The 25,045-nt window shown below is 42.8% G+C and overlaps 1 protein-coding gene across 29 annotated transcripts in view; it reads left to right on the top strand.

Moving 5' to 3' along the window:
• The window catches only part of MAP2 (microtubule associated protein 2), a 227,150-nt gene that overhangs the window by 182,920 nt on the left and 19,185 nt on the right, over nt 1-25,045 (top strand). For 12 of the 29 annotated variants that reach the window (XM_068947941.1, XM_068947942.1, XM_068947940.1 and 9 more), the window contains 7 exons: nt 1,883-2,140; nt 4,409-8,236; nt 8,484-8,690; nt 9,118-9,252; nt 13,436-13,497; nt 19,440-19,593; nt 22,635-22,978. In XM_068947941.1, the coding sequence (XP_068804042.1) occupies nt 1,883-2,140; nt 4,409-8,236; nt 8,484-8,690; nt 9,118-9,252; nt 13,436-13,497; nt 19,440-19,593; nt 22,635-22,978 (4,988 nt within the window). The remainder of the gene's footprint in view (nt 1-1,882; nt 2,141-4,408; nt 8,237-8,483; nt 8,691-9,117; nt 9,253-13,435; nt 13,498-19,439; nt 19,594-22,634; nt 22,979-25,045) is intronic. The other 17 variants (XM_068947953.1, XM_068947952.1, XM_009688657.2 and 14 more) reach the window with 12 other exon arrangements.

The following is a 25,045-nucleotide window of genomic DNA, read 5'->3' as shown; positions in this document are numbered from 1 at the left end:
AGTAGCTGGGCCCCTCCACAAGTCAATGAGTAGAGACAGGCTGCAGAGGAAGATTCATGCCTTGCTAAGACAGGTATCTCGCACAGATTAGATAATTTGCCCTCTGGAGGTCTTTTCTCCACTGCCCTAGAGGGAGCCTAGAGAATGCTTCACGCTGGATGCCTGTGCTTTAGACATTTCAAGCTAGGTATGTACTGCATTTATCAAATGAAAAGTTTTGAAGGGGAATTACTGCTTTGGTGAGCAATTAATTTTGATCACATGACTTTGTGCGAAGCAATTCTTCCTTAAAAACGGGGTAAAATTTGAGACTTTTCTTATATTTTTAATTGAAAAGGATATACATACAAAAGAATGTATGACCGGAAAAAGGAAAGTGAAGCAAGTTGTTCAAGTAAGAGCTTCTTAGGACTGGACACCTGCCATTCTGCTAGGCTGCTTTTACACCCGTGCTTAAATATCCCTGTAACGCTCAGGCATCAGTCCAGTTCTGATTCGGAAATCTTCTGCCTTCTGTACATTTAAGATATAGTGTCTAACATTAATTTCATTTTTACATTTTTATTAATAATGTTGTACTTTCCATAATGTTATTTTCTCTGCCTCTAATATAGTATTTGTGTTCCTCAGATCACTTTTTAAAGGCCGTAGCTGAAGTAGGTAGTTGTATGGCTGTTTTTAACCAGGCCAATCTCAGCAGAAAAATCAAGCTCATGTAAAGAGGTTTAACTTTAATACAATGAGGCCGGAAACAGCCACTTCCAGATTCAAAACCACTTTGTTCTAAGCCTGATTCAGCAAAGTCCTTAAACATGGGGCATACTTTAAGCCCGGAGAGGTCATCAGGTTGATTTCAGCATGGCTGCTGGTCAGCTGCTTAAGTATTTTGCTGAATCAAAGCTTTCAGGCTTAAATCTTGGTTTTCTGTAAGAGGGGATGCCAATAGAGCAAAGCAGTATTTTTCCTTAAGCAGCAATTGCAGGAGTTCAGTCCGTAATGAAGACTTCGCTAATCATTCTCCTGCCATGGCAAGAGCAGAATAGAAACCACTCTTGATATTAATATACTGATCCTAGCAGCCCATAGGCTAAGTGATATATTTTAGAGATTCAGATGAAGGGACATTGCACTCAAGGGTTTCTTTGACCTAACTGGTGGTGGGAAGCCTGGGGGCTGGTGGGGAGGAAGAAGTGAAAATGAAGAATCCTTGTGTTAAATCTGTGATTTTCACATATAGAGTTCAAACATCAGGAAGCCTAAGGGAGAAAGGGTTTATAAACCCGCTCTGTAGGAATCTTGGCAGAATTCTTGGGAAACAATTAGTGATCAGCTATGGGCAAGATTTATTAAGACTGTGGAAGCGGCTGAATATTTTGCCAAATCCCAGACCCATATGTATTGACTCACTGGCATTTAGCAGTTGAGTAGTCAAGGTCAGTGAAATGAAGTTTATGCCTCATACCTTCCCTCACACCAATTGAATGTTCTGTGGTGGATAAAACAGCATATTTATCAGAAAAAAATCAGTATACTTTCTGAACACATTGATGTATTGGTGTTGTCAGAGCCATCCATCATCCAACACCATCTCCATTTGCAATGAATATTTGACCCACAGTCATCCTTGGGAGAGGTAAACCTGTAAAGCACTTTCAGCTCTCATCTTGCAACATAAATATGCTCTGGGGGAGAAAGTGTGTTTTTCCCCTAAGGAAGATTCAGTTCCACAATGATTAAAGTGGGCTGAATCCTAGCAATCCTTTGACATGCTCAGCTCTTACGTGTTCAGAGCTGAAAGTGTTATGTAAAAGCATTTCTGTTGAGCTTTGTGTTTTATGTGTACTGTTGGTGTTGATGTCATCTCCTTTTTCCATCCCCGAAGAAGAAGAAGCAGTAGAGAGTCCGATGGCCGTGGAAGCAAAACCTGCTGCTCTTCCTGGGAAGCAACTGGGGAGAGAGCACGGGCTTGTTGAGCCTGCAGACCAGGCAAAGGGCCTCAGCGAGGGTCAGCCGGATTCTGGTTTGGAGGCCAAAGTGTGTTGCGAAGACAAAGTGCCAAGTGTGGCATCCAGCAGGGAGAGCGTAACAGTTGTGGCGGAAACGCCCCCAAAAGACACATCTCCTTCCTTGGCTGAGGAAGGTGTGTCCTCCTTAGGATTGCATGTGTTTGCTGCCAATGAATTCTCCTCCAGCTTTCTCCAGTGCTTTCCAAGGCTGCTTCATTTCCTATTCTTCCCATTTATTAGTATGACTGCTCTTGTTATTATGCTTGAAGAGTGTGTAGCAGATAATTTGATTGCATAGGTGCTGTATGACAACATGGTTTCCCACCACTGCAGCTGATTCCTGATTTTTACTTTGCCATGATACAATATGCTTTGCAGCTAAGCTGATACCTCTGCGTGAGCCTTTTTCCCCCATCTCAGATGTGTTTGCCAGTCACATTGCTAAATGTATATTTTTTTTCTTTTTGGTGCAGAGATTCATCTGCTTTTCTTTCAAAAAGTAGATTTATTGACTTTGACTATGACATAAAGAGGCTTAAACGGTAGAAATGTTTTCATTTGCAGTGTGCAGTATTTTTATGCTTCAGTGCATTCTGAGTTAGCTTCCCTAAAGCTATTGCTTCTTATGTCATAATCCTTGCCGTTCATTGCATCCACCCGCTCTCTCCTTGGTCATTGCCAGAACTCTGATTTTTTTGTGTGTTTTACTGTATTACAAATGTTTAACCCTGCTAGAGTTACCCGCTCAGGCAAAATGCCCATCACTTCAACTGGGATATCTGCCTTCATCGTGAAGTTCAGGATTGGGTGCACAGGGAGAAGTTCTGATGTGCCTTACTCAGGCAAAATATTTACTGCAATCATTTGTTTTCCATAAATAAGAACTAGGAAAGGGCTTCAGGACTGTCCTTCTAATGGTATTTCTCTTCAGTCAGGGTTGAAGACAGGATGCAGAGACATATTGTACAGGGCCGTGATGTACCCATTCACTACCTGGCTAAGAAACGCTGCTTTGGGGAGCCTGGTATTCTGGCCCCGCTGAGGAAGGTGAAAGTACTTCGGCAGTCAGGATATCTTTTGATGCCACTGTTATCGTTCATTGGCACTACAGTAAGATGAGTCTAGATAGTTAATTTTGTGAAACTGTGATGACATCAGCTCATTGGCCATGTTTTTGTACATTTTACAGTTTGCAAGTAAGTCGCCAAACTTAGAAACGTGAAGGAGTAAAATTACTGTAGTTATAGATGATTTGTTTTTGCCTGCAGTGTTTAGAGCACAGTACCTTTTTTGAATAAATGTTAACATATGCAAATATTTTAAAGAATGGCCAATACTTGGAGACTAATTGTTCTAAAAAATTTATGGGCATCAGAGTCACAGTATGGCTCCATGGGCTTTAAATCAAATAATTGATACGAGGAGATTCAGATTTGGCCCAGTGTTTGTTATGACAAGTTTTAGAAAAACTCATAGAACATTTTTCAAGAGATCACTTCAGAAAGGTCTACCACGCTCTGCAGTTTAAGTCTTCATATTTTTCATAGGATATTTTTCATAGGACAGAACATGCTGTTAATAGTTAACAGAGCATGTATAAAAAAAATTAACCAGGTATTACTCCCTAACAATATGTGGCAGACTGTGAGAGTAGCATTTTTAGTTTTCAAATAACCTAGGGCCTGATCTGTAGTCATTGCAACACACCCAGTGTTCTTTGACTTCAGTTACAGCTGAGGGTGGCTGACTGTTTTGAAGACCAGGTCTCCAAGACTGGAGATTGTTAATAGCTGTACTGATGACTTACGCGTGCCAGTTTCATGACAGCAATGAGATTTTTGCCATTTGCCAAAGAGTACCTGTGAAAAGTTGGTACGGTCAAAAAGGTGGCCTCTTCTTGTATGTATTATTTCTTTAGTTTAGGCCACGTGTAGAAGAAAAATCTGATGTAAAAAAAGATGAACGTATAAACGTGCATGTTCTAAATGTTAGCAACACACGACGACGCTGTTTGCTGGAACTAATCTTGCAGACCTCACTAAAGGGAAACTAACATAGACTTCATAGTCCAGCAAAGCATGCCAATGAAGTGAGGGTTAGGTGTGGTTTTACGGTTGAATACGAACTATGAAGATGAAGTCATATAAAGTCATCTCATTTCAAGTGATGTCAGATTCACGCGTGTACAACTCACATTTTCACTGTAAAACCTCGTATATTGAGAGCAAACCAGGATTTAACACTTCAAAGCAGATTTCTAGGTAGATAGCCTTGCTGCATGTTTGCATCTTTTTCCCTCTCCCTTCCGTTATTCATACCGAGATATTGTTGTAAGCCACTTGACTGCCTGCCTGTAAGTGCTTTAAATAATTGTGTTATAAAACCCAAACAAACTACTTCAGATTTACTTACAGCCACGAAGATGGAAAACCGTGTCCAGGAGGGCGCGCGCCCTTTCACAGCAGAACCATTAGACACAAAGGAACATGAAGTTTGGAAAGAGAGTAAGACTGGTGAGCAACCTAAACCTGATGCCTTAGTTCCACAGCCAGCAAAAACAGAGGCTATAGATAAAAAGGATTCACAGAGCAAGGACAAAATGCCTTCACCTCTATCAGAACAGATTTTGGAAACCGATTCACAAAAGAAAGGGGAAGCCACTTTTGCAGAACCTGCTGCCAAGCCTCCTGTTTCTCAAGAACAGAAAGATTTGTCATCTGAACTGCCTAAAGGGGGCAAAACAGAAGAAGGAACTGCAGATGTGCCCTCGCCATCCAGCCACGTAATCTCTTTGAAATTTAAAGATGACCTTAAAGATGTGCAGGAGCTTGCCATCACCCATGGCGGAAGCTCTCTGTTGCCATCAGAACCCAAGGCAGATGCAGCCAAAAGTGAACTTCCTTCAGGCCCATCTCCCTCTGTCCTGCAGAGGCTTCCACCCGAGGACAGTTCCAAAGCGAAACAGGAACCCACTGACCAACTGTTTGCCAAAGATCTCACTAAAGATGAGCAGATCCACAGAGACAAGTCACCAACTCTGCAAGGAGAAGTCTCAGCAGTAGCTGTAGACGGCCTGAAACCGCCAAGCACACAGAAGATCCCTGCTTGGGGGGAGGAAAAGGACATGACCAAGGATGAGAGTGATGAGGAGGAAAGGTATGACTTCTATGATAAAGGGGAGGCTCGAATATTAGACGATGGTAAATTTACGACAAAACCTGAAGAGAAGACACTTTCTCTGGACAAAGTAGACTTTCAAAAGGATGGTGAAGCAAAAAAGTTACCTGATATTTTCAATGCAGAACAAGACGTGGACCAAAGAGGGCTCCCAGCAACAACAGACACAAAAAAGGAGGTGCAGCCAACCACAGAGGTGCCCGTAGGCAAGTTAAGCCAAGAACCGATCCTTGAGAAAACAGAGCACCTTGATACCACTCAGCTCTCCAGAACAGTGGAGAAGGCCCCTGAGGCACCAAGCTTAACCAGTGACGAGACTGGTACTCTAGAACCTCCTCAAGGAAAAGATGTTAAAAAAGATACCAAGGAGGATAAGATAAATGTTTTGGATTCAGCTGCTCATGACTTGACAGTAGGAGAGGATCGATCAGGAATGTCAAAGTATTTTGAAACCTCTGCTCTGAAAGAGGAAGCAACCAAAGGAGACGTTCTGAAACAAGGCAGTGATTACTATGAGCTAAGTGACACTAAAGAGAGTGCATATGAGCCTTATCGGACAGATCATCTAATCCTTGAAAACAAAGAGGAGGAGGAGGAGGAAGAAGAATTACAGGCAGAAGTGGATCAGCAGCAGAGTGTGCCTGCTCAGGAAATAGGGTACAGTGCCCTTGCTCAGAGCTTTCCGCCAGACAAGTCTGAGGAACCAAGTTCCCCAACAGAAAGAATGTTCACTATTGACCCCAAGGTCTATGGGGATAAGAGAGAGCTCCACAGTAAAAATAAAGATGACCTAACTCTGAGCAGGAGCTTGGGACTTGGCGGTAGATCTGCAATTGAACAGAGAAGTATGTCTATTAACCTGCCCATGTCCTGCCTGGATTCAATAGCTCTAGGATTTAGCTTTGGCCGTGCACATGATCTCTCTCCCCTTGCTTCAGATATTCTAACTAACACTAGCGGAAGCATGGATGAAGGTGACGACTACTTGCCAGCAACCACACCAGCGCTGGAGAAGGCCCCCTGCTTCCCCATTGATAGCAGAGATGAAGATGAGCACGTTGAAGCGGAGAAAGCAATGCCTGAAGAAAACGTCCAGCCTGAGACCTTGGTTGAGTCACCTTTCCCAGCCAAAGACTATTACAAAAATGGTGCTGTAATGGCTCCTGATCTCCCTGAAATGTTAGACTTAGCAGGGACAAGATCTCGATTAGCCTCTGTGAGTGCAGATGCTGAGGCGACGCAAAAGAAGTCAGTTCCTTCTGACACTGTTGTGGAAGACAGCAGCACAGCCCTGCCACCTGTGACAGATGAAAATCACATAACTCTAAAAGCGGAAAGTCAGCTAGAAGACTTGGGTTACTGTGTTTTCAATAAGTACACAGTCCCACTTCCTTCTCCAGTTCAAGACAGTGAGAATTTAACAGGTGAAACCTGTCCATTTTATGAAGGCACAGATGAAAAACTGAGACGTGGCCTAGCTCCCGACCTGTCTTTAATAGAAGTGAAGCTGGCAGCCGCTGAAAAATCAAAAGACGAATTCCTAAGTGAAAAAGATTTAGGTCAGCATGCTACTGGTGAATCTTTTCTGGTGAGGGACTTTGAGCAGTCAGAGAAAAAAGAGAAGTTGGATACAGTGCTGGAAAAAAGCGAAGATCAAGTTGACTCTAAAGAGATCTATCCCATTAAAGGTACAGAGCCAGAGAAGACAAGACCTGAGGCAATCTTAGAAGTGAAAGAAGAAGGTGTGGTTGATAAAGTTCATGTAACTGATGGTACTACATATGACAGAATATTAGCTACAGAGGTAATAAAAGAAGAAGATGCTGTTTCTTTGTTGATTGAGAAGGAGGAAAAGACTCTTAGTGTTGTTCCCGAAACGGTTGAGATAGAAACTCCAATAAAACCAGATTATAATGCTATAAAGCATGATTTGGAAGTGGCTGCAAGGAGAGCTGACCAAGAATATCAGAGTCAATTGGATACTAAGATCCGTGAGGTCGTTTCTCCCCCTTCAGGGCAAGACAAAGCCTCCGTTAAAAGAGCAGAGCCCGAACCTCAAGAAACTCAGCAGAAAGATCAGACCGTTTCGTCCAGAGAAGCAAAGGATGCAGATGTACTTTCCAAGACTGAGCCTACTCATGTGAAGGACAGCACCAAATTGACCGAAACAGAAATTAAGGAAAAAGTACCTAAGCCCGATCTGGTACATCAAGAGGCAGTTGATAAAGAGGAATCATATGAATCTAGTGGAGAGCACGATCAAGCCCAAGAAGGTTTGAATGGAGAATCCCTGAAACCAGAGGATATCAAAGGAGAACTTCTGAAACCTCCTGTGTCAGGGGAAGATATTCCTGCAGAGTTGCCAGCAAAGGAACCTTCTGTGGAGCTCCCCCTTCCAAAAGCTGAGCCTCTGCAAGAAGAGGCTGCTGATGTTCAGATGGAGAGCATACCACAACCTGCAGAGGGAATTGAAAAAATTCCAGATGCAGCTGTGAAACACATGGAAATCCAAAAGCTGCCACCATGTGAAGTGACAGCTGAGGCCACAAAAAGTGAAGAGCATGAGGAAGAAGAGGTAGAAGGAGGGCAAGAAGAAAAAGAAGAGGGTAAACAGCAACTTATATCAGAAGTGTCCCCAGAAGTAGACTTAGGGAAGCCCACCAGTGAAGAAATGCCGGCCAAGGTTAGCCCAGAAGCACTGCTTGAACTGAAAGGCGTTATTGAATCTGTGGTGACAGTAGAGGATGACTTTATCACAGTGGTGCAGACAACAGTCGATGAGGGTGAATCAGCTTCTCACAGTGTGCGCTTTGCTGCTACTCAGGAAGACATGGAGACAGGGGACTCCCAGGCTGAAGAGGAACTGGAAGTAGAAGAAGTGGCTGACATCCGTGCTGAGCCCAAGGAGGGCTCCCCAGAAGCTCCTGCTACACCTGAGAGAGAAGAAATCCTGCTCACAGACTACAGGACAGAGACGTGTGATGATTACAGAGATGAAACAACTATCGATGACTCCATCATGGACACAGACAGTCTCTGGGCGGATACTCAAGGTGTGCATTATCCTTTTTGTTTTGTGTGTTAAGTATTTTTGCTTCCGAATCATAATGATCGAAAAGAAAAATTATTATAACAGTAACAGTAATCTCAGCGTATTTCAAAAATGTGGTAAAATAGTCTGCCTTTTTTTATTAAGTCATCTACTCTGTCGTCAACTATTTTTACCCTGCTCCTCCACAGTATTGTTAACATTTGTTACTAATCTTTTGTTTGTTGTTATAATTTGCTCTGATCCTACAGATGATGATAGGAGCATCATGACTGAACAGTTAGAGACTGTTCCTAAAGAGGAGAAGGCAGAGAGAGAATTGCGAAGATCATCTCTCGATAAGCATAAAAAAGAGAAACCTTTTAAAACTGGGAGAGGCAGGATTTCTACTCCTGAAAGGAAAATAGCTAAAAAGGAACCTAGCACACTCTCCAGAGATGAAGTGAGAAGGAAAAAAGGTTCATTTAACACTCCCTATTACAATATATATTTTATATATAAAGATATATATATATATATATATATATATTTTGTACTACTGTGCAGTATTATCAGGTTACTCTGTTGCAGAAGATGTGTACCTTAATAGTATTAACTGCAGTGCTTTTTAATGAGACATTGTACAATTATATGAAAAACTACGTGCAAGGCTCACTGCTCCATCAGTCCAGTTTTTTGTAGGCGTTCCCTCTCGGCATTGGGTAGCACATCTGAGGTTAATGCACCAGGGTTTCCCTTCTTCTGACTTAGGATTCATTCACCCCAGTAGAACCAACTCATCGGGTTGGAGTTGTGGAGCAGTGGGCCTGCCGCTTGATGTATTGTCATATCAAACTGTTCGGTGTCTTTTCCTGATTCTATGCTTTTGTGTTTTCTTGTCCATAGCAGTGTATAAGAAAGCTGAACTTGCTAAAAAAACTGAAGTTCAGGCCCACTCTCCCTCCAGGAAAATCATTTTAAAACCTGCTATCAAATATACTAGACCAACTCATCTCTCCTGTGTTAAACGGAAGCAGACAGGTGACTGCGCTCTGTTCAGTTATGCAATGTGGCTGGCAAACATAGACATTTTTTTTTTTTTGTAAAACTCATGGCTATAGCAGCTTTTCTATTTTTTTATTTTTCCTCTAAGAATATCAGTCTTCACAAATAGTATTGCTTTTTTAGTGTTTTGTATCATTTTTCTTTTCTTTTCTGCTTTCTTTCCCAGTGTGTGTGTGTTTGTTTAATGGAGGCCGTGATCATGTATGCTTGTCATTGCTTGGACCTCCAAGTGCCGTGGTTGTATCTTGGCATCATGGTTATAGTGTGTTGGTGGAGGAATTTCTAGTCATCTCTTTTTTTTTTTAATTATGTTTTTTTTTTTTTCTGGTGGGAAAATGTTGACAGCTTAAACCATGGTATGCATTTCCATTATTTTGCTTTTTTTACTCTCATGCATAATAAGAAGTGTTTCAGACTTACTTATATATTGTTGATTAATGTTACCTGCATTGACACTTCTCAATCTGTTACTGATGTTTATGATGTACAGTCAAAATCCACAGGGGGAATCCAGCCACAAGCAGTATGAAGCTGAAAGAGAAGAAATCTGGGCTCATACTACGAAAGCGTTCCAAGCAAAAATCTTAGTATTTGGTAGAGGAAGATGAAAGGATGGACAAAATATTCCTGTTACGTCTTGATAGATATATCATTATTTAGAGGACCAAAATGAGAATATTTTCAATATTTTCATCATATTACTCTTACTGCTTCTGTGAGTTCAGGGTGGAAAGATTATCGTCTCGGAATTTACTATTAAAAAAAAAAAAAAAACCCAAAAAATTGCTAAAAGAGGCCGGATTTTCTGTTATGTAACATATCTGCCTGCTGCAGTGTAGTTACTCATGGGTGGAACTAGGGTTATCAAGTGAAGAATCATGCCCAGCAATGCAAAGCTACTACGGTGTAGTGTAGTTATAGGCCTCTTCTAATGCCTTGGAAATTTAGAGTAGGATTTATTACGCAGCACAGAAGAACACTGTGCAATGCCAAAAGCGTTCCTAAGGAGTTGCTCCCATGCACTTTTGCACCAGTCAGTCACCTCTGTGCTAAATTTGGACCATCTTCAATATGGAGGTCTGACTATTGAAAATACAGTAGAAGGATAGCATGTGAAGGTAACTCGAATACCCTAACAGTGTAAAGTGTGTATCATCTACAGGTTGTATTCCATTAGGAAAACAGAACTAAATATTTGGTCTCGTTTTTGCTGGTGTGAGGGAATCTAGCGCTAACTCCCGTCGCAAGAAGTGGAGCCAGAGGAGGAAAGGCTGATTGGACCTCTCTGTGTTGCAGCGATGGCTCCTCTGTGAGCAGTCTCTGGCCTAACTTTCCCTCTAGACCTTGGACTACTTCTTGCCACCTTGTTCATCGTTTCTTGAAGCACAGTTTGGTCAGCTCAGAAGTTATGACTCATAATTCACAGATTATTTCAGAAGACCTATTGGGTTCAATAAGCACTGGAAATGAGGAATTGATTCTTTACGTCGTGTACGAAGCGTGGGCTTTGTAGCATTCTCGTCTTCCCCTACGTTTCTACAGCCGTGTGGTCAGTGCTGTCTTGCCTCCAGATACTCCACCACTAATTCTTTTGAAATCTTCAGGCCTGGTAGTGTCCCAGAGAGGCCTGAATCTTACTGATAGACTCACATAAGGAAATCTGCTGGGTGGGCCAAATGTGTGCTGCCTGGCAAGTCAGAGCTTTTTCTCTCTCACTTTAATACATAGTGAAGCAGAGGTACTAGTCAAATCGAAAAATGTAATACAAGAACATCCTCTCTTTATGTTTAAATACTAAGGTGGAGGGCAAATTAAAAAAATCCTTCAGAGAATGAGGCAAACTTTCAGTTGAATTCAATCCACTGGCATTTTTACTGTGGTGAACCAGAATGGTGGACCCACGTTGATCTTAAATTTGTATTAATGTTGGTTTTGGCTGAACTTGGAGGTTTGGGCTCTAAAGCAGAGTAGCTTGAGCCGTATCACAAAGTGAGCGAAAATATTTCTGCAGATGTTTCACTGTACTCACTGTTGCTGGAAAATTCACAGTAACCGTGATTTTCTTGTCTCCCCTTTTTATACTTATTGATAGGACTTGATGGGAGGCCACCTGAAAAGATGTCACGTGATACTGCACACCAAGAGCCTAGGCAGCTGTATGTTAACCTACATCTCACTGAGCCTGAACCAATCATCAAGACCTTTTCAGGGTCTGAAGCTCAGAGGGGCATTGTTTTTCCATATCCATCTCTCATTTTCTTTTATGTAAAATACAAGATCATTGCTTGAGACCAGTTTTATATCCTTTCTGGAATTGTCTTGTCAGCTTTAGTGATAACCTGGCCAACAGAGCCCCACTAAAAGTCCTTCCGCCTTGTAGTCACTACAGCTTTGAGTATATTCCAGTCATGTAGCCTCCGTGTTAAGTTTTCTTTGACTTTAAAATTGAACATATCCAGTCATAAGGTACAGCTGTCTCCATCATAAAGTTAAAACTTGCTCATATTTTCTGTGTAGTGGCCCAGGAAATTAATTATTTCCCTATTACCTCAATACCAGGAAAAAAAAAAAAAACCCACTTGTCATTGTGAGGTAGGTACGGGCAAGTACTGGTAACTTATGCCACTGTATCGTCAAGCAAGGGGCTTTGAATCATCCTACTTTTTAAAAGGTTCACTGTTGAAATTCAGAGAATAAGGCCAACTTTGAGGAAAGCCCTGTGATGTCTTTGCCTTGGCTTGCGCCGGGGAGCGCCAGGCTTTGTCGCGGGCCTGTCCCCTGTGTGATGTCACAGGGGCGCCGGCGCAGCCGCGGGCGACACCTGCCGCCTCTTGCATGGGCGCCAGCATGCAGTAGGCTTGCGTTCCTTGCCTTCATTTCTGGGGTCAGCCCCCCGAGGTAAAACATGGTCGTACTTAAACTGGTGGCAGAGCACATAAAGATACTGTGAAGTCATGATCCAGATCTTTTGTTCAGATGGAGGCATTGTGGTGCTCTCAGGTAAGTGGGCATGAGCAGCACACGCCTGCTTTCCATGCCACAGCAGAGGCACGGGGTTCAGTGCCAACGGAAGAAGGAGAGACGTTCTGTATGATTATTTTAGAGAGATGCAAAACAGACCAAAAACAGCACTAACAGATGTGGTAAAATGCAGTGCAGGAGGACTGTGCTGTACTTTTCCCTGTTTCAAGTTCAGAACTAAAGTATACAGTTGTATATTCTTTTCCTCCTCCCAAAGCTTCTCTTCTACTCTTTCAATTGAACTAAAAGATAAATAGCAAGGAAGCAATATTAGGAGGACAGAACTACTGAGTGGGAAGTTCAAGCTTGTAGCAGGAAACCAGGGATTTCACCCCCCCACACACACACACCTGGTGCAAATGTGTGCTGCAACTGTGCATGGAAAGGAGAAAATTCGTCAGAACCGTCCTGTACAGTGTTTTAGGGTTGGTTCTGTAGTTGAAAGACAATGAGGTTTATAGCTAGAGACTGTCATCTGTGCCCACTGTCCTGCTTCTGCATTTGTTGAGCTTTTGTCTCAAATCATGTTATAACAGATAAGTGAAATACCGATTTAAGACCCTTGCTGTCCCAGATTTAATTTGAATTCTAAAATCTGAAGGCTGGTTGACCCATGGCGCACTGAGCTTTTGGACACTACTGGGAAGATAATTCAGCAGGGAATTTCTGTTAAGAATTGCGGCTGTATTTTGAAAAGTGGTTGGTAATTTGAAAGGCCTCCCTTTAAAAATTTTCATTTGCTGATTCCTTAAAGGAGCCTGATTTTTAGAGGACAGTTGGTCAATGCTTTATGAAAATCAGGACTCTAAGATGTCTCAGGATGGACCTTCAGAACTACAGGCTCTTCTAATTGTGTGTCATTTTTTAAATTTTATACCCTAGTTTCTAGACTTCTAGGAACATGACGGCAAAATTCTGATTTGTTTGAAATGTGTAGAATGCTATTTTGTCTCAAGTATGATGAATATAGGACATATTTACGGCAGGTTTCTTTCTGCACACAGCTTACTGAGACTAATTCACAAGGTAATTGCTTTGTACAGTAGTGCCAAGGCATTTGATCATTCTAACTGTATACTAAGTGGAAACACATATATGTATATTTTTTAACCATCAAGTCTTTGTTTGGGTCTCTCAGCAGCAGGCGGTGAAACAAACCAGGCTCCTGGTGTACTTAAACAAGCAAAGGAAAAACTCTCAGTGAGTAAAGTCATCTTTTCATCATCAATTTTTATAGTCTCCTTTTTGTCCTTATTGCAGTTGTTTGTGTGTTAATTCAGTACATAATTGTGTGTTCCCTTTAGAATGTTTTTGCCATATTCATTATTCATTTAAAAGGCTAATGAAAGCCGTCTTTCCTGAATAACTCCTAAATTACAGTCACAGGTGGTACGTGATGACTGTTTTGCAAATCCACAGGGGGCAGGCAGACTCCAGACTCTGGAGTTTGATGTTGTTCAGCATTTTGAGCCTGGTCCTCCTCCAGGGGAAACCGTGTGCCCCTTGGCCCTTTTCGCAGCACCTGACCCCTTAATCGACTGTTAGATACTGCCGCTGGACTGGCTGCAAGGCTGTGATGTGCTCTTACATCTCCTCGTGTTCCAAAGAGCTCATGCCTGTTTAGAAATTATTAGCCAAGAGCATTTTATACGTGAATAAGTTCTTTCTGATTGGCCATTTCCTGGACCGCTGATCTCTGTGTCAGTGTTTTAACCTGATAGTTATGTGCCCTGCCTTCAGCTGCTCTGCAGCCTATCCTGCTCCTTGCGTCCAGTTCTCCTCTGCTGATTTTCCTTCAGCAAATACTGCAGTACCTCCTGCTGTGCTGCCATGCTAACCCTACCACTCTAAAATCCCCAAGAAACCTCTTTTCGCTCTCCCCTAAGCAACTCTTGTTTTCCATGACACTGACGCATGCTAACTCACAACTTCAGCACAGCGATTATTTGTCATTGTTAGCCACTGTTAACAATAATGGAGAAGTTCCTTAAGATTCCCCTTATGTTTCCTAATACATTCCATGGCTGTTGTGTTTCATCAGTCTAACCAGGCTGTCAGGTCCTTGGGGAACAAAAAACTGTGTCTCGTAAAGTGCTATGCAGGTCGTTGACGAATTGGAAGAAATTGGTCATAATGATAACAGCATAACTTTTTTGAGGCTATGCAGGGAGCTGTGAAATTTACACCTGAATTCAGCCATAGATTTGGGGATTTGGTGTGGTATTGTAAGCCTGGCCTGTTTCAGGTTATAACTGAGGAACTTCTGGAGCTTCTTTACTGGAATAGTAAGAAATACCTAGACGGGCTTCTGATCTGAGTCAGCAGTAAGATTTATTGTTGTCTGCTCTTTGGGGGTGATCAACATTTACCCAAGAGAAATCGATACTAGTGCATTTTCAGAGCCTTCTGTGCTATGAGTATAAGCACTGCATAATCATTTTCTGAAATGGTCTGCTTTCTATGCGTCTTTCTTCTTCCTGTCCCTTACCTGATGGCAAAGATCAGAAGTCTGTCCTCCGCTTTCTTTCTCTCCCTGTTACTTCCCTTCTCTGGTTGCAACACTCACCCGTCTCTTGGACATTTCCTCCCTTGTGCCATGTCTTCATCTTTACCTTCCTAAAGACCTCTCCTCTTTTGTTTTTGTTGCTGTGTGTGTTCCTGTCTTGCAGCTTTTCCATCCTTCAAGTGCAACCTTTTCCTCTCCACTGGTAATGTTACACCATCCAACCCCCGCAGTTTGTCATCCATCTTCAAACCACAGTTTGCATATTGCATTTCAGAACAAGTTCAGGAAAGGCTAAGCAGTTCCATCTGCTGGAACGAGCTGTGTACCTGTGTCAGCGAAATGTTAAGAACATCAGCCATGCATTATGAATGTGTATTCCCTAGCTAGCCTCTGAAGTAAAGCTTTCTGCATCCCATGTTCAGCGATCCCTGAATTGCTGAGTCTTAATCAGGGCTACATTGATCTTTGTCCGAAGGGCAGCTGTCACTTCCATCAACATGAATTTTAGCAGAGGTCAAAGGTAATATACAGCTAACAGAGAATGAGAGTAGTTTACTGGGTAAAGCACAGGCTGGGGCAGAGGCGTTTCATTTCTTTACTTGCTCTACCAGTCTTCCTTGAGCATGCCACTGAAATCAGCTGGGCCACATTCTGCTGCTTTTACTGATGCTAAAAAGTGCCCTGCTCCCTGAGTAACGCCAAGGGGGTATAGACTAACAATCCCAGAGTGATGCATTAGCTCTAGGTCCTGCCTTCCCCCGAGTTGTTCCACTGAAAGATCTTGGTCACGTCCATCTTTAGGATCCACATTAGAGGTGTGTATTCATGGAGGACACTGGTATGCAATATGAGTGAGAAGGACAGGGTCTCTGCACTGGGCAAGATTCTTAATCTGTAAGGGCTTTCCAGTCTCATTAAGGGAATCATTTTGAGTGACACCCCCCCCCCCACACACACACACACAGAAAAAAAGCTAAAACTGTTGAATGAACATTTGGGTCTCCAAGTGTGCGTACTTCGTGTTATCTCAAGTTAGTAAATCAGGTGAAAGGTGCTTACATAATGTCTGCTTTTCAGAACCACCTGAGATACCCAACTTCCACAGAGTTTCAGCAGTTATTAAACACCTTAGTGTTTAGCCCAAATTTTCTCAACTGGATGGGACCCAAAAATTGGATTACGACAAATTGGGCTAAGCCTGGAGAAGCCTTTGCTGTGACAGAAACATTTTCATTAGCATTGTCCAGTTTCTATTTAAAATAAATATATACTGATTTTGTTCTGTGTACTCTCGTAAAGTGAAATAGTTTTTAAGAAAAAGAGAAAATTATGTTGCAAAGCTCATTTTAGAAATATATTCTTGCTTGGAAATCGCCTCCATCCTTTGACCTAAACTTTGACCTTGCTCAGTGGAGCCACCTGATCTGGATGGTCCTGATGTGGCTGGCTACCCGATCTAGAAGTCCAGCTCAGCCGTGTTCTGGGACTAAAATTGTTTATTAGCCAGTTCTGCAACTCTTACTCATGTTGATTAGTACATATGTACTATGGATGACATTAAGCACCCCAGCCTCAGTTTTCTGTAGGTTGAGTATCTCGTCTAAACCAGATACTCGTCAGTAGAGAGCTGGAAAACTCTAGGGTATGACTCATCCCACTTTTTTGCTCATTTTCTAAAAAGCACAACTTGAGGGGTGACTCATACAGCTTTTGTGAACATTGAGAAAGCCTAGGTGACTGGCTTAGATTAAATGCCAGCTTTTTCGTGGCTAAAGTTCTGTACCAGATCCCATACTTAACATTGGGATTTGTTTCTATGAGTAATTTCTGTGAATACAGAGAGGATCAGGACTACATTGCCAAGGTAAGAGCCTTGCAGTTATTCTTTGTAGCACCGTTTATACCCTTGGGAGAAAAAAGAAAAAAAAGGTGTTGCTTAAGGGAGTAGCCCTGTTCTCTTTCAAAGTAACTCCTTTTTGCAGGGCAGTCACGTGCTCATCAGTGTCAACAGAGCATTTACAATCTGTCCTATTGACTTTTATTTTTTTTCAGTGTGGTATTATCGATATTCAGAATCAGACAAGTATCTGATCACAATGACATGTCATGTCAAAATTTCAAGCATATAAGGGTTTCATCCCAGGTCTCCACGTTGTCAACAGGGACCTACAAATTTCCACCATGACACCGAATGCACTTGTGGTGCATTTAGTATTTTGTGTATACACAGTGGCATAAGAAACACTGCTGTCATGTCCTTCTGTCATTCTGGGAATATTGCTGTAACTTTGCTTTAAGATTCCCACAGTTTTATTCTTGAGCATAACCTGGGATACCACACTTCAAACGCACAACTTGGTTTTAAAAGACCGGGCTAAAAGTCGGTGCTCCTGTAGCTTTGCACTTGCTTCTAATGCATCCAACTAGCAGTTGTACCAGCTTTTGTTGTGTCTGGCATCATTTTTGTTGTATTAATACACGGCAAAAATAGTATCCGCAGAAAAGGGACTCCCTAGAATCAGTAACTCTGACCAGACACAGATGTTTTCAGTCAAACAACACAGAGCTAAAACTTCCCTGCATGTCCGAGAACTGCCACAGACACACCATTACCAGACAAAGGAAAAGTATTAACTCATGGCTTGGCTTTTTTTTTTTTTGTGTGTGTGTCCATGTTGCATGTGTTTTCCTTTTGTTCAGCTTCATGTTGTGTTTTCTTTTGTTTGTTTTCTCATGACTAGAGTGCCTCTTTGTCAAAGATTCCTGCCTCAAAGTCTAGAGCAAAGTCATTGCTTCCTCCACGACCCAGCTCAGCTTGCTCATTAACTACTAAAAGGGCCACTTTTCTCGCTACAGACAATTATTATGTTCGGCCCTCCTCAGCGGGCCCAAGAGACTGCTTGCCCTACTCAAAATCAGACGCTAAGGTAAGGTAGCCAAGTTAGTAGAAAGAGTTAGCGCAGAGATGTGCAGGTGAATTCCATGGATCGGATTCTCTCCCCAGTGAGCTTGAGTAAATCTCTGTGAAGTTAACCTGGGATTACTTACATCCATTGGCAGTAAAGTTGATTATTAGGCTGCATGCTACAAAATCAATAAAAACAAGGGAGATTCTCCAGAGGAAACATAAGTGAAATAACTTAAACATAGAAGGACATGTCTTCCTTCTGTTGATGACATGGATGCTGCTTCATTGACTGCTGAGAAGTTGTACCCGTTTGCACGTGGGTAAATGTGACAAACAGCAATACTACTTTGCCTTCCAGGAGAAGTTTAAAAAACAGAAAATTAAATTTCAGCCAGTTGATATTCTCTGAAAACAAATTCAGTCGCCAGTGTAAGAGGGTGCAGTTCTCATGATCAGCAATAAAGGCTGAAGCTGTAGGAAGCAAATTTAATCTATGCATGGTACCATGTTGAAGAAGTTGCAGTAAGAGTTTAAAGAGCTGGTTGGCAGTTTTCCATCCTAGCTTCCTGGTGTTCACGTTCCACTTGCATTGCATTATCTACCTGATGCTGACTTAATGACTGTTATGTTACGTCAAAGCCGTTTTCCCTATTGACTTCCATTTTCTGTCTAATGGTATGCCTCGTGCGTCTCTTACTGGTTTGGTCCGTCATGCTAGTTGCCCTTGGGAGAACCATCTACTTACACAAGAATGTCTTTGATAGCCCATCCCAGAAGTTCCACAGTATTATAGTATATTCAGATATCCACTGCTCTAACTGGGATGAAAAGCCGGTATCTGCTGATTTCAAAATGGAAAAAAGATGAGCATAGAAGGAAGCAAGAGAAGACATCAGGTTGTAATAGTCCTGCACTCAAAAAATAACCACTAGCCAAAACTGTTTCTCCTTAAAAAATCAGAAGTTAATGTTGAAAAATGCCAAAATTCACCCATTACCTAATAATATAATGTGTGGTGTGTTCTAGACCACCGTTATTGCAGTTACGTTGCAAGTGAATTCACATGAGAATTTCACACCTGAGCTCTTGGTGACTTTTTTACTTTCAACTTGAACAAAGTAAAAACTTGTTTCTCATTAAGAATCAGATCTGGAAGCCATCCATATTTAGATCTAAGAGTATCTGTTTCAAGTAGCTCAGGAGACGGCTGCCTTTGTTGTGTTGATGGAAAAGACATCTATGCTAGCTTCACAGGAATTTAGATCATAGTCCAGTAGTCCGCTATCATCTGCTGAAGTCACTGGGAGCTTTATCTTTGACTTCAGTGGGAGTAAAACCAGTCATTAATAGATGCTTGGTCAAACCAGTGGGAGATGAAAGGCTTTGCCTGCACCAAAGGCTAAGTTTATCTTTAGGAAAGGGTAGGTTATTTAAGCTAGGGTGAGATTTTGCAGAATTTCTCACTTGAGGGAAGTCTCTCACCAGGAATGGAGTTCTGACCACTCTGAGCACCACAGTTGATCCTTTCCTTTTGGGTGCTGCAGTAAAGCACCAGGGAGCTAAGCAGAGTATGGGAGGCAGCTAGATCCCTGCCATTTTCTGCATGAGTAGTAATCTGGGCCCATGGAATGAGGCTTGTGCCCCTGTCCACAGGAAGAGAGAGAAATCAGAACCCAAAGGGGGATGTTTTGAAAACTAAACGTTCCTTTTTTATTTTGCTGCTACTAGGATGGAGTAAGCAAGAGTCCAGAAAAGCGTTCCTCTCTACCAAGACCTTCCTCTATCCTTCCTCCTCGAAGAGGTGTCTCAGGAGACCGAGACCGAGAGGAGAACTCCCTCTCCCTCACAACTTCCCTTTCCTCTTCAGTACGACGGACTACTCGTATGTTCTTTGCACTTCAACTCTCTCCTACTGCTGTGGTTGTCGCCCCTCACTGTTAGATTTGTCCCACGGTCGCCATACCATGTGTCCCTCGCCCTTTGCACTGAGGGGTATGTCTGAGGTGTGGTGTTGGAAATCAGAGCCTCAAAGATTGTTTCTGTTCACATATCAAGCACTTGAGCAGAAGGGCTTGAAACCAGTCATGGAAGGCATCCTTTCTGCAAAGCCCGCCGGGAGCTAGGACTGCAGTTCAGGCTTACTGCCCATGTTAGAAAATGTCATTGCAGGGACCTCACAGCTAGGTAAGATATTTAACTCAAGATATTTATAAACGGCAACAAGAACGAGACAAACCTGAAGTAGGCAGTAAAAAAATTCTGATGGATCTGAAAATACTGAACCTGATAGTTACAGTCATTAATTTGCTGTTTTACTGTAATGACCTCCCTGTGTTCTAGTCTAAGGATAAAAGCTCTCTATTCTGAGAATTGCAGAGATGATGTTAGCTATTGGAGTGGCTCACTGGGGTAAATCAGGGTAGTTAACCAGCAGCATCCTTTTATGAGGACCAATTCTATCAAATCACAAGCCAAAAGAAGTTGTAGGACAAAGAGACTTTTACCAAATACCCCCAAAACTTTTAGCTTGATTTGCATTCAGCCCAGCCCTGGATGTGGTGTGGCTCCTTGCTCTCCCATAGGAATTCTTCTGGCTTGCTCTCTTTAGAAACCAATCACTGCCCTTTTTAAAAGAAGCTAAGGGAAGTAGATGCTAAAATTCTACGAAAGAGGCCTTTGAAATTCTTGGGTGATGCTCCAGAAGTAAAACAAAGACCCTTTGCAAGCAGAGCGACCCCAGGTGGCTCAACAGCCCATTCTGCTTGCTAGGAGCAAAAGGCCATTGAGCATCTGCAACTGTGGTGGAAGGGTTGAGCAATGAAAAATAAATAAAGCAAAGCTGCAGGGACCTGGGGAAAAAAAAAACCCAAAAAAACCCCCCAAAAAACCCAAACACATTCCCTTTCCATTACAGTAGGTATAGTGAGAAGGTTCTGGTTTAGGGTTGGTTGAGAAAGAAAAAAACCATTCAGGGAATATGTTCAGTCTATTTAATGTGTCACGTAGAACGAAGACAATTTCTCATGGACCCTAGGAGCAGCAGTGCGTTGAGTTTGGTCCATCACCATTAAGTAAACAGAGTAATTACCAGTTAACTTGAATGGGATTTTGGTTAGTCCTGCTGGATGCTCCATAGAGGTCCATTGGATTTATTGTTCCTGAACGTTTTAAAGGTGAAACCGTGTATATGCATCCATTCAGCGTTGAGGTTCTCAGGCTTTAGGAGTTGATTTGCTCTTTCTCTGAGTGCTTTGCTATAAACACTGTATGGAGCTATCTCAGCTTCTTCTGTTCATTTGCTGTAGAGAGTTACAAGCAAAGTTGGCTGCAGAAAGCACAATGTCACGAATAAACTTGATTATTGTGTTTAGGCAAAAAGGACTAGCAATGCCATTAACACTGAGTGGAGCCACTACAAAACGTTACAGGGTGTTTTTTAAACTTGCATGTAGATATAACTAAAGTGTAACTTCTAATCAAGGTTGCCTTCTGTAATTGCGTTCTTTCACTGCACTTACTGAATATTGAACTTTAACATCATGAATTTCAACAAAGGGAAGTGCAGAGTCCTGCACCTAGGGAGGAATAACCCCACGCACCAGTGCAGGTTGGGGGCTGACCTGCTGGAAAGCAGCTCTGCAGAGAAGGTCCTGGGAGTTCCAGTGGACAAGTTGACCGTGAACCAGCAATGTGCCCTTGTGGCAAAGAAGGCCAACGGTATCCTGGGCTGGGTTAGGAAGAGCGTTGCCAGCAGGTCAAGGGAGGTGATTCTTCTCCTTGACTCAGCGCTGGTGGGGCCACACCTGGAGTGCTGTATCCAGTTCTGGGCTCCCCAGTATTAGAGAGAGGGACCTGCTGGACTGAGTCCAGCGAAGGGCCACTTAGATGTATCTATCAGTGGACTGGAGTATCTTTCATATGAGGAGAGGCTAAGGGAGCTGTGACTTTTTAGCCTGGAGAAGACAAGACTGAGGGAGGATCTTATATGAATGTATATATAAATATCTGAAGGGAGGGTGTAAAGAGGATGAGGCCAGATCTTCTCAGTGGTGCCCGGTGACAGGACAAGGGGCAACAGGCATAAACTGAAACACAGGAAGTTCCATATGACTGTGAGGGTGACAGAGCACTGGAACAGGTTGCCCAGAGAGGCTGCGGAGTCTCCATCCCTGGCGATTCTCAAAAGCCAGCTGGACAGGGTCCTGGGCAACTTGCTCTAGGTGACCCAGCTGGAGCAGGGGGGTTGGACCAGATAATCTCTAAAGGTCCCTTCCAACCTTAACCGTTCTGTGATTCTGTGAGCTTGGGGGACGTCTGCCCATCTGCACAGCAGAACCGTAATTCTTGTTCATCAGCTGAATGTTTGCTCAGGATTCAGCTGCGGATACCAGATTACCAGCAATGGTATATGATCAAAAGCAGCCAGGCATTCAGATGGTGTAGTTTCAGGATTAAGATCAGAATTTTCACCGCTATCTAGTTTAACCCCCAAAATCCATGGAAATAGATGGCAACACTCTCACTGGCTGACAAGGTTATCGCATCAAGTCCCCAAGAGTAGATTCAGATAGTGTGTCTCATTTTCCTAAGAGGGAAATCAGTGTCTCAGTCTTGTGCCCCGTCTAGCCAGCTTTGAAGGAAGCATAGGCATTTTGGGAAGCACATCTGTACTGCAGAATGGAAACCTCAGTCACCACCTGGGTGAATTACCAGCTCAACCACAGGTGACAAGGTGACAAGGTAACTCTTGGCAGGGTTGACTAGCTAAGTAAGACACAGACACCTGGTCGGCTGCTCCAGTGTTAGCACAGACAGAGCCATCTTAGAGCTGTGTCTCACAGGGTTGCAGTCTTGGGAGGTGCAGTATGGTGAAGAGCTGTATCTCTTTGGATCTAATGCTGTTTTTTTTTTTCTTGCATGTAGGATCAGAGCCAATTCGTAGCAGAACAGGAAAAAGTGGAACTTCTACCCCCACCACTCCTGGTTCTACTGCCATCACTCCAGGGACCCCACCTAGCTACTCCTCCCGTACCCCAGGCACTCCAGGGACCCCCAGCTATTCCAGAACCCCGCACACTCCTGGGACCCCCAAATCTGCCATACTGGTACCCACTGAGAAAAAAGTTGCCATCATTCGCACTCCTCCCAAATCTCCAGCCACTCCGAAGCAGCTACGGGTTATTAATCAGCCTCTACCTGACCTCAAGAACGTCAGGTCTAAAATCGGTTCAACAGATAACATCAAATACCAGCCTAAAGGAGGGCAGGTAAGGATTCCACTCTTTATATTCATCCATATTTGGTTTATTCTCATGTGTACAGTGCAGTGCTGGGATGGGATGGGAGCAGTCTGGAGTTGCCTCGTAAATGCTGCTTCTATTGTCGCTGCCATAGACATTGGTTGTTTTTTAAGTGATGTTAAATGGCAAGGGACAGGATTACCTTCAGGAAAATATTTTGTCACCTGAAAATTAACAGTGCCTCACTGAGATGAGTGGAAAATTGCAAACAAAAGTTTGCGCTCCATTGTACAGATATGTTCAGCCTGAATCTTAGCAGCTGCTGCTTGCTTATCAGGAAATTGAAGAGGTTCTCTGTACTTCAAGCAGTAGTGAATCAAGTTTCAGATTCAACCTTTTCACCTTGCACAGCACCATGACTTTTCACTGTGTCGTGTTACATAACATGTGCGTTGTGTTGGGTGGTGTTAATGAGGGTTGCAGCCTCTAGCCTGATAAAGCCACCCTCGGTTAAAGATGATGGGAGGGGGTAGGTGTCAGGCTTAACTGCTTCTTTTGCTGCAAGGTTTGAATAAGTAAGAACAGGGCTTAACTTATAAACTGGAGAAGGCATATAAAATAAGAAAAGGTGAACGCGTAAGAAGGCAGATCGCGATTTTCTGTTCTCACCGTGTGAATGCACAAGAATTCAGGGAAAGCTGATGTAATTGAAAGCTGGAAAATGTCAAAGCACATAGTTCTTCGTACCTTGCACAGTTAAGCCATAAAACATGTTATCTTGAGGACTGCCTTCATCTACGAAAAGGACGTACGTACAGAGTAACAAGAATCTGCTATTACTACAGCCAGCACAAAGCTATGGAAAGAACAGTAGACATGCAGGTTTTTAAGCTAAGCTTGCGCTTTTGGAGAGTGGGGGAAAGATCAGATAAGGCGTACCCTCTATTTTCCTAGGGCGTGGAGTTTATACCGTCCTTTGAAGAGTTTCTGCTTGATGCCCTACCGAGCAGAGCTACGGCCAGACCTGGAGTAGTCATCTCTGCATTTTGGGCATGGCAGACGTGGGCATGCAGATGGCATTAAAAGACAAAATCATCTCCAACCAAGCAAGCTTTCTGCGTGGAAGAACTGTTGTTCTGGCTTACGGGATGAAGCAGTTCATTTTATTAATATTTTAAAGGTTATAAAACTGTTTATAACCTGAAAGAAGTCCATTTAGAAAGGCTGAATGAGGAAAAAAAATAGAGCTTGCTAAGATTTATGCTAAAAATACAGGGAAATCACTATTGTGAGCATAAGGAAATTGGTTAGTTTATTTGTTGTTAAAGGTTCCCATGCATTTCATGTTGACTCTGGACCATAACCTTACCACAAAAAAACCCCCCTGTGTCCCCAGCTCCCTTTTACTTCCCTAGAAGCTGAGATTGCTGAGTTACTCACAGCAGTGCCAGTGTGAATGCTTGCCTTTTCTGGAAAGGTCCGTTTCTGAACTAGCTGCAGGGACAGGACATCAGGGTGAAGAACAAGCTGCTCACCCTTCTAGCCATCTGGAAGACAAGACCTTCTAGAAAGCTGGGTTGCACAGTATTTCCAGATCAGATTCTTGTAGAAATACCTGGGTTTTGGAATACGTAGTGGAATATACAAAACAGTGAGGTTTTTCCTAGTACTGTCTTTTGCCAAAAAAAGTAATTGTATCAAAGCTTAACATTTCAACTCTGCCTACCGCAGGTCATACAGAGAACAAAGCAGGATAATATATTAAACAGTAAAGCATCTCTTTGACATTGATCCTGCTTTCATGGTAAATTAACACATTCGGTGCTTTCCAGGATTTGGATAGTAGCCAGTTATTCAGATACAGTCCGGACGATAATGCCTCAGCAAAGGTTCTTTCTGCCTTTATTTTGACAAGTGTCTGTGTAATTACTTTGTATCATCATGTACTTTGTTCATCTCCCATTTGACATATTGTATAGCAGATGGCCAGGGTGCACAGGGGATTTGGGAGGCTTGGAACAAAAGTTCGGACAGTGTGTCTAGGTTAGCATTCCTCATAATGTGACAAGCTTGGATGCTGGACGTGGGGCTTAA

This window comes from Struthio camelus, chromosome 6 (genome assembly GCF_040807025.1).
Source record: "Struthio camelus isolate bStrCam1 chromosome 6, bStrCam1.hap1, whole genome shotgun sequence".
Taxonomy (NCBI): domain Eukaryota; kingdom Metazoa; phylum Chordata; class Aves; order Struthioniformes; family Struthionidae; genus Struthio; species Struthio camelus.
Note: the sequence above shows the minus strand (reverse complement) of the source record. Positions and strands in the feature narration are given on the sequence as shown.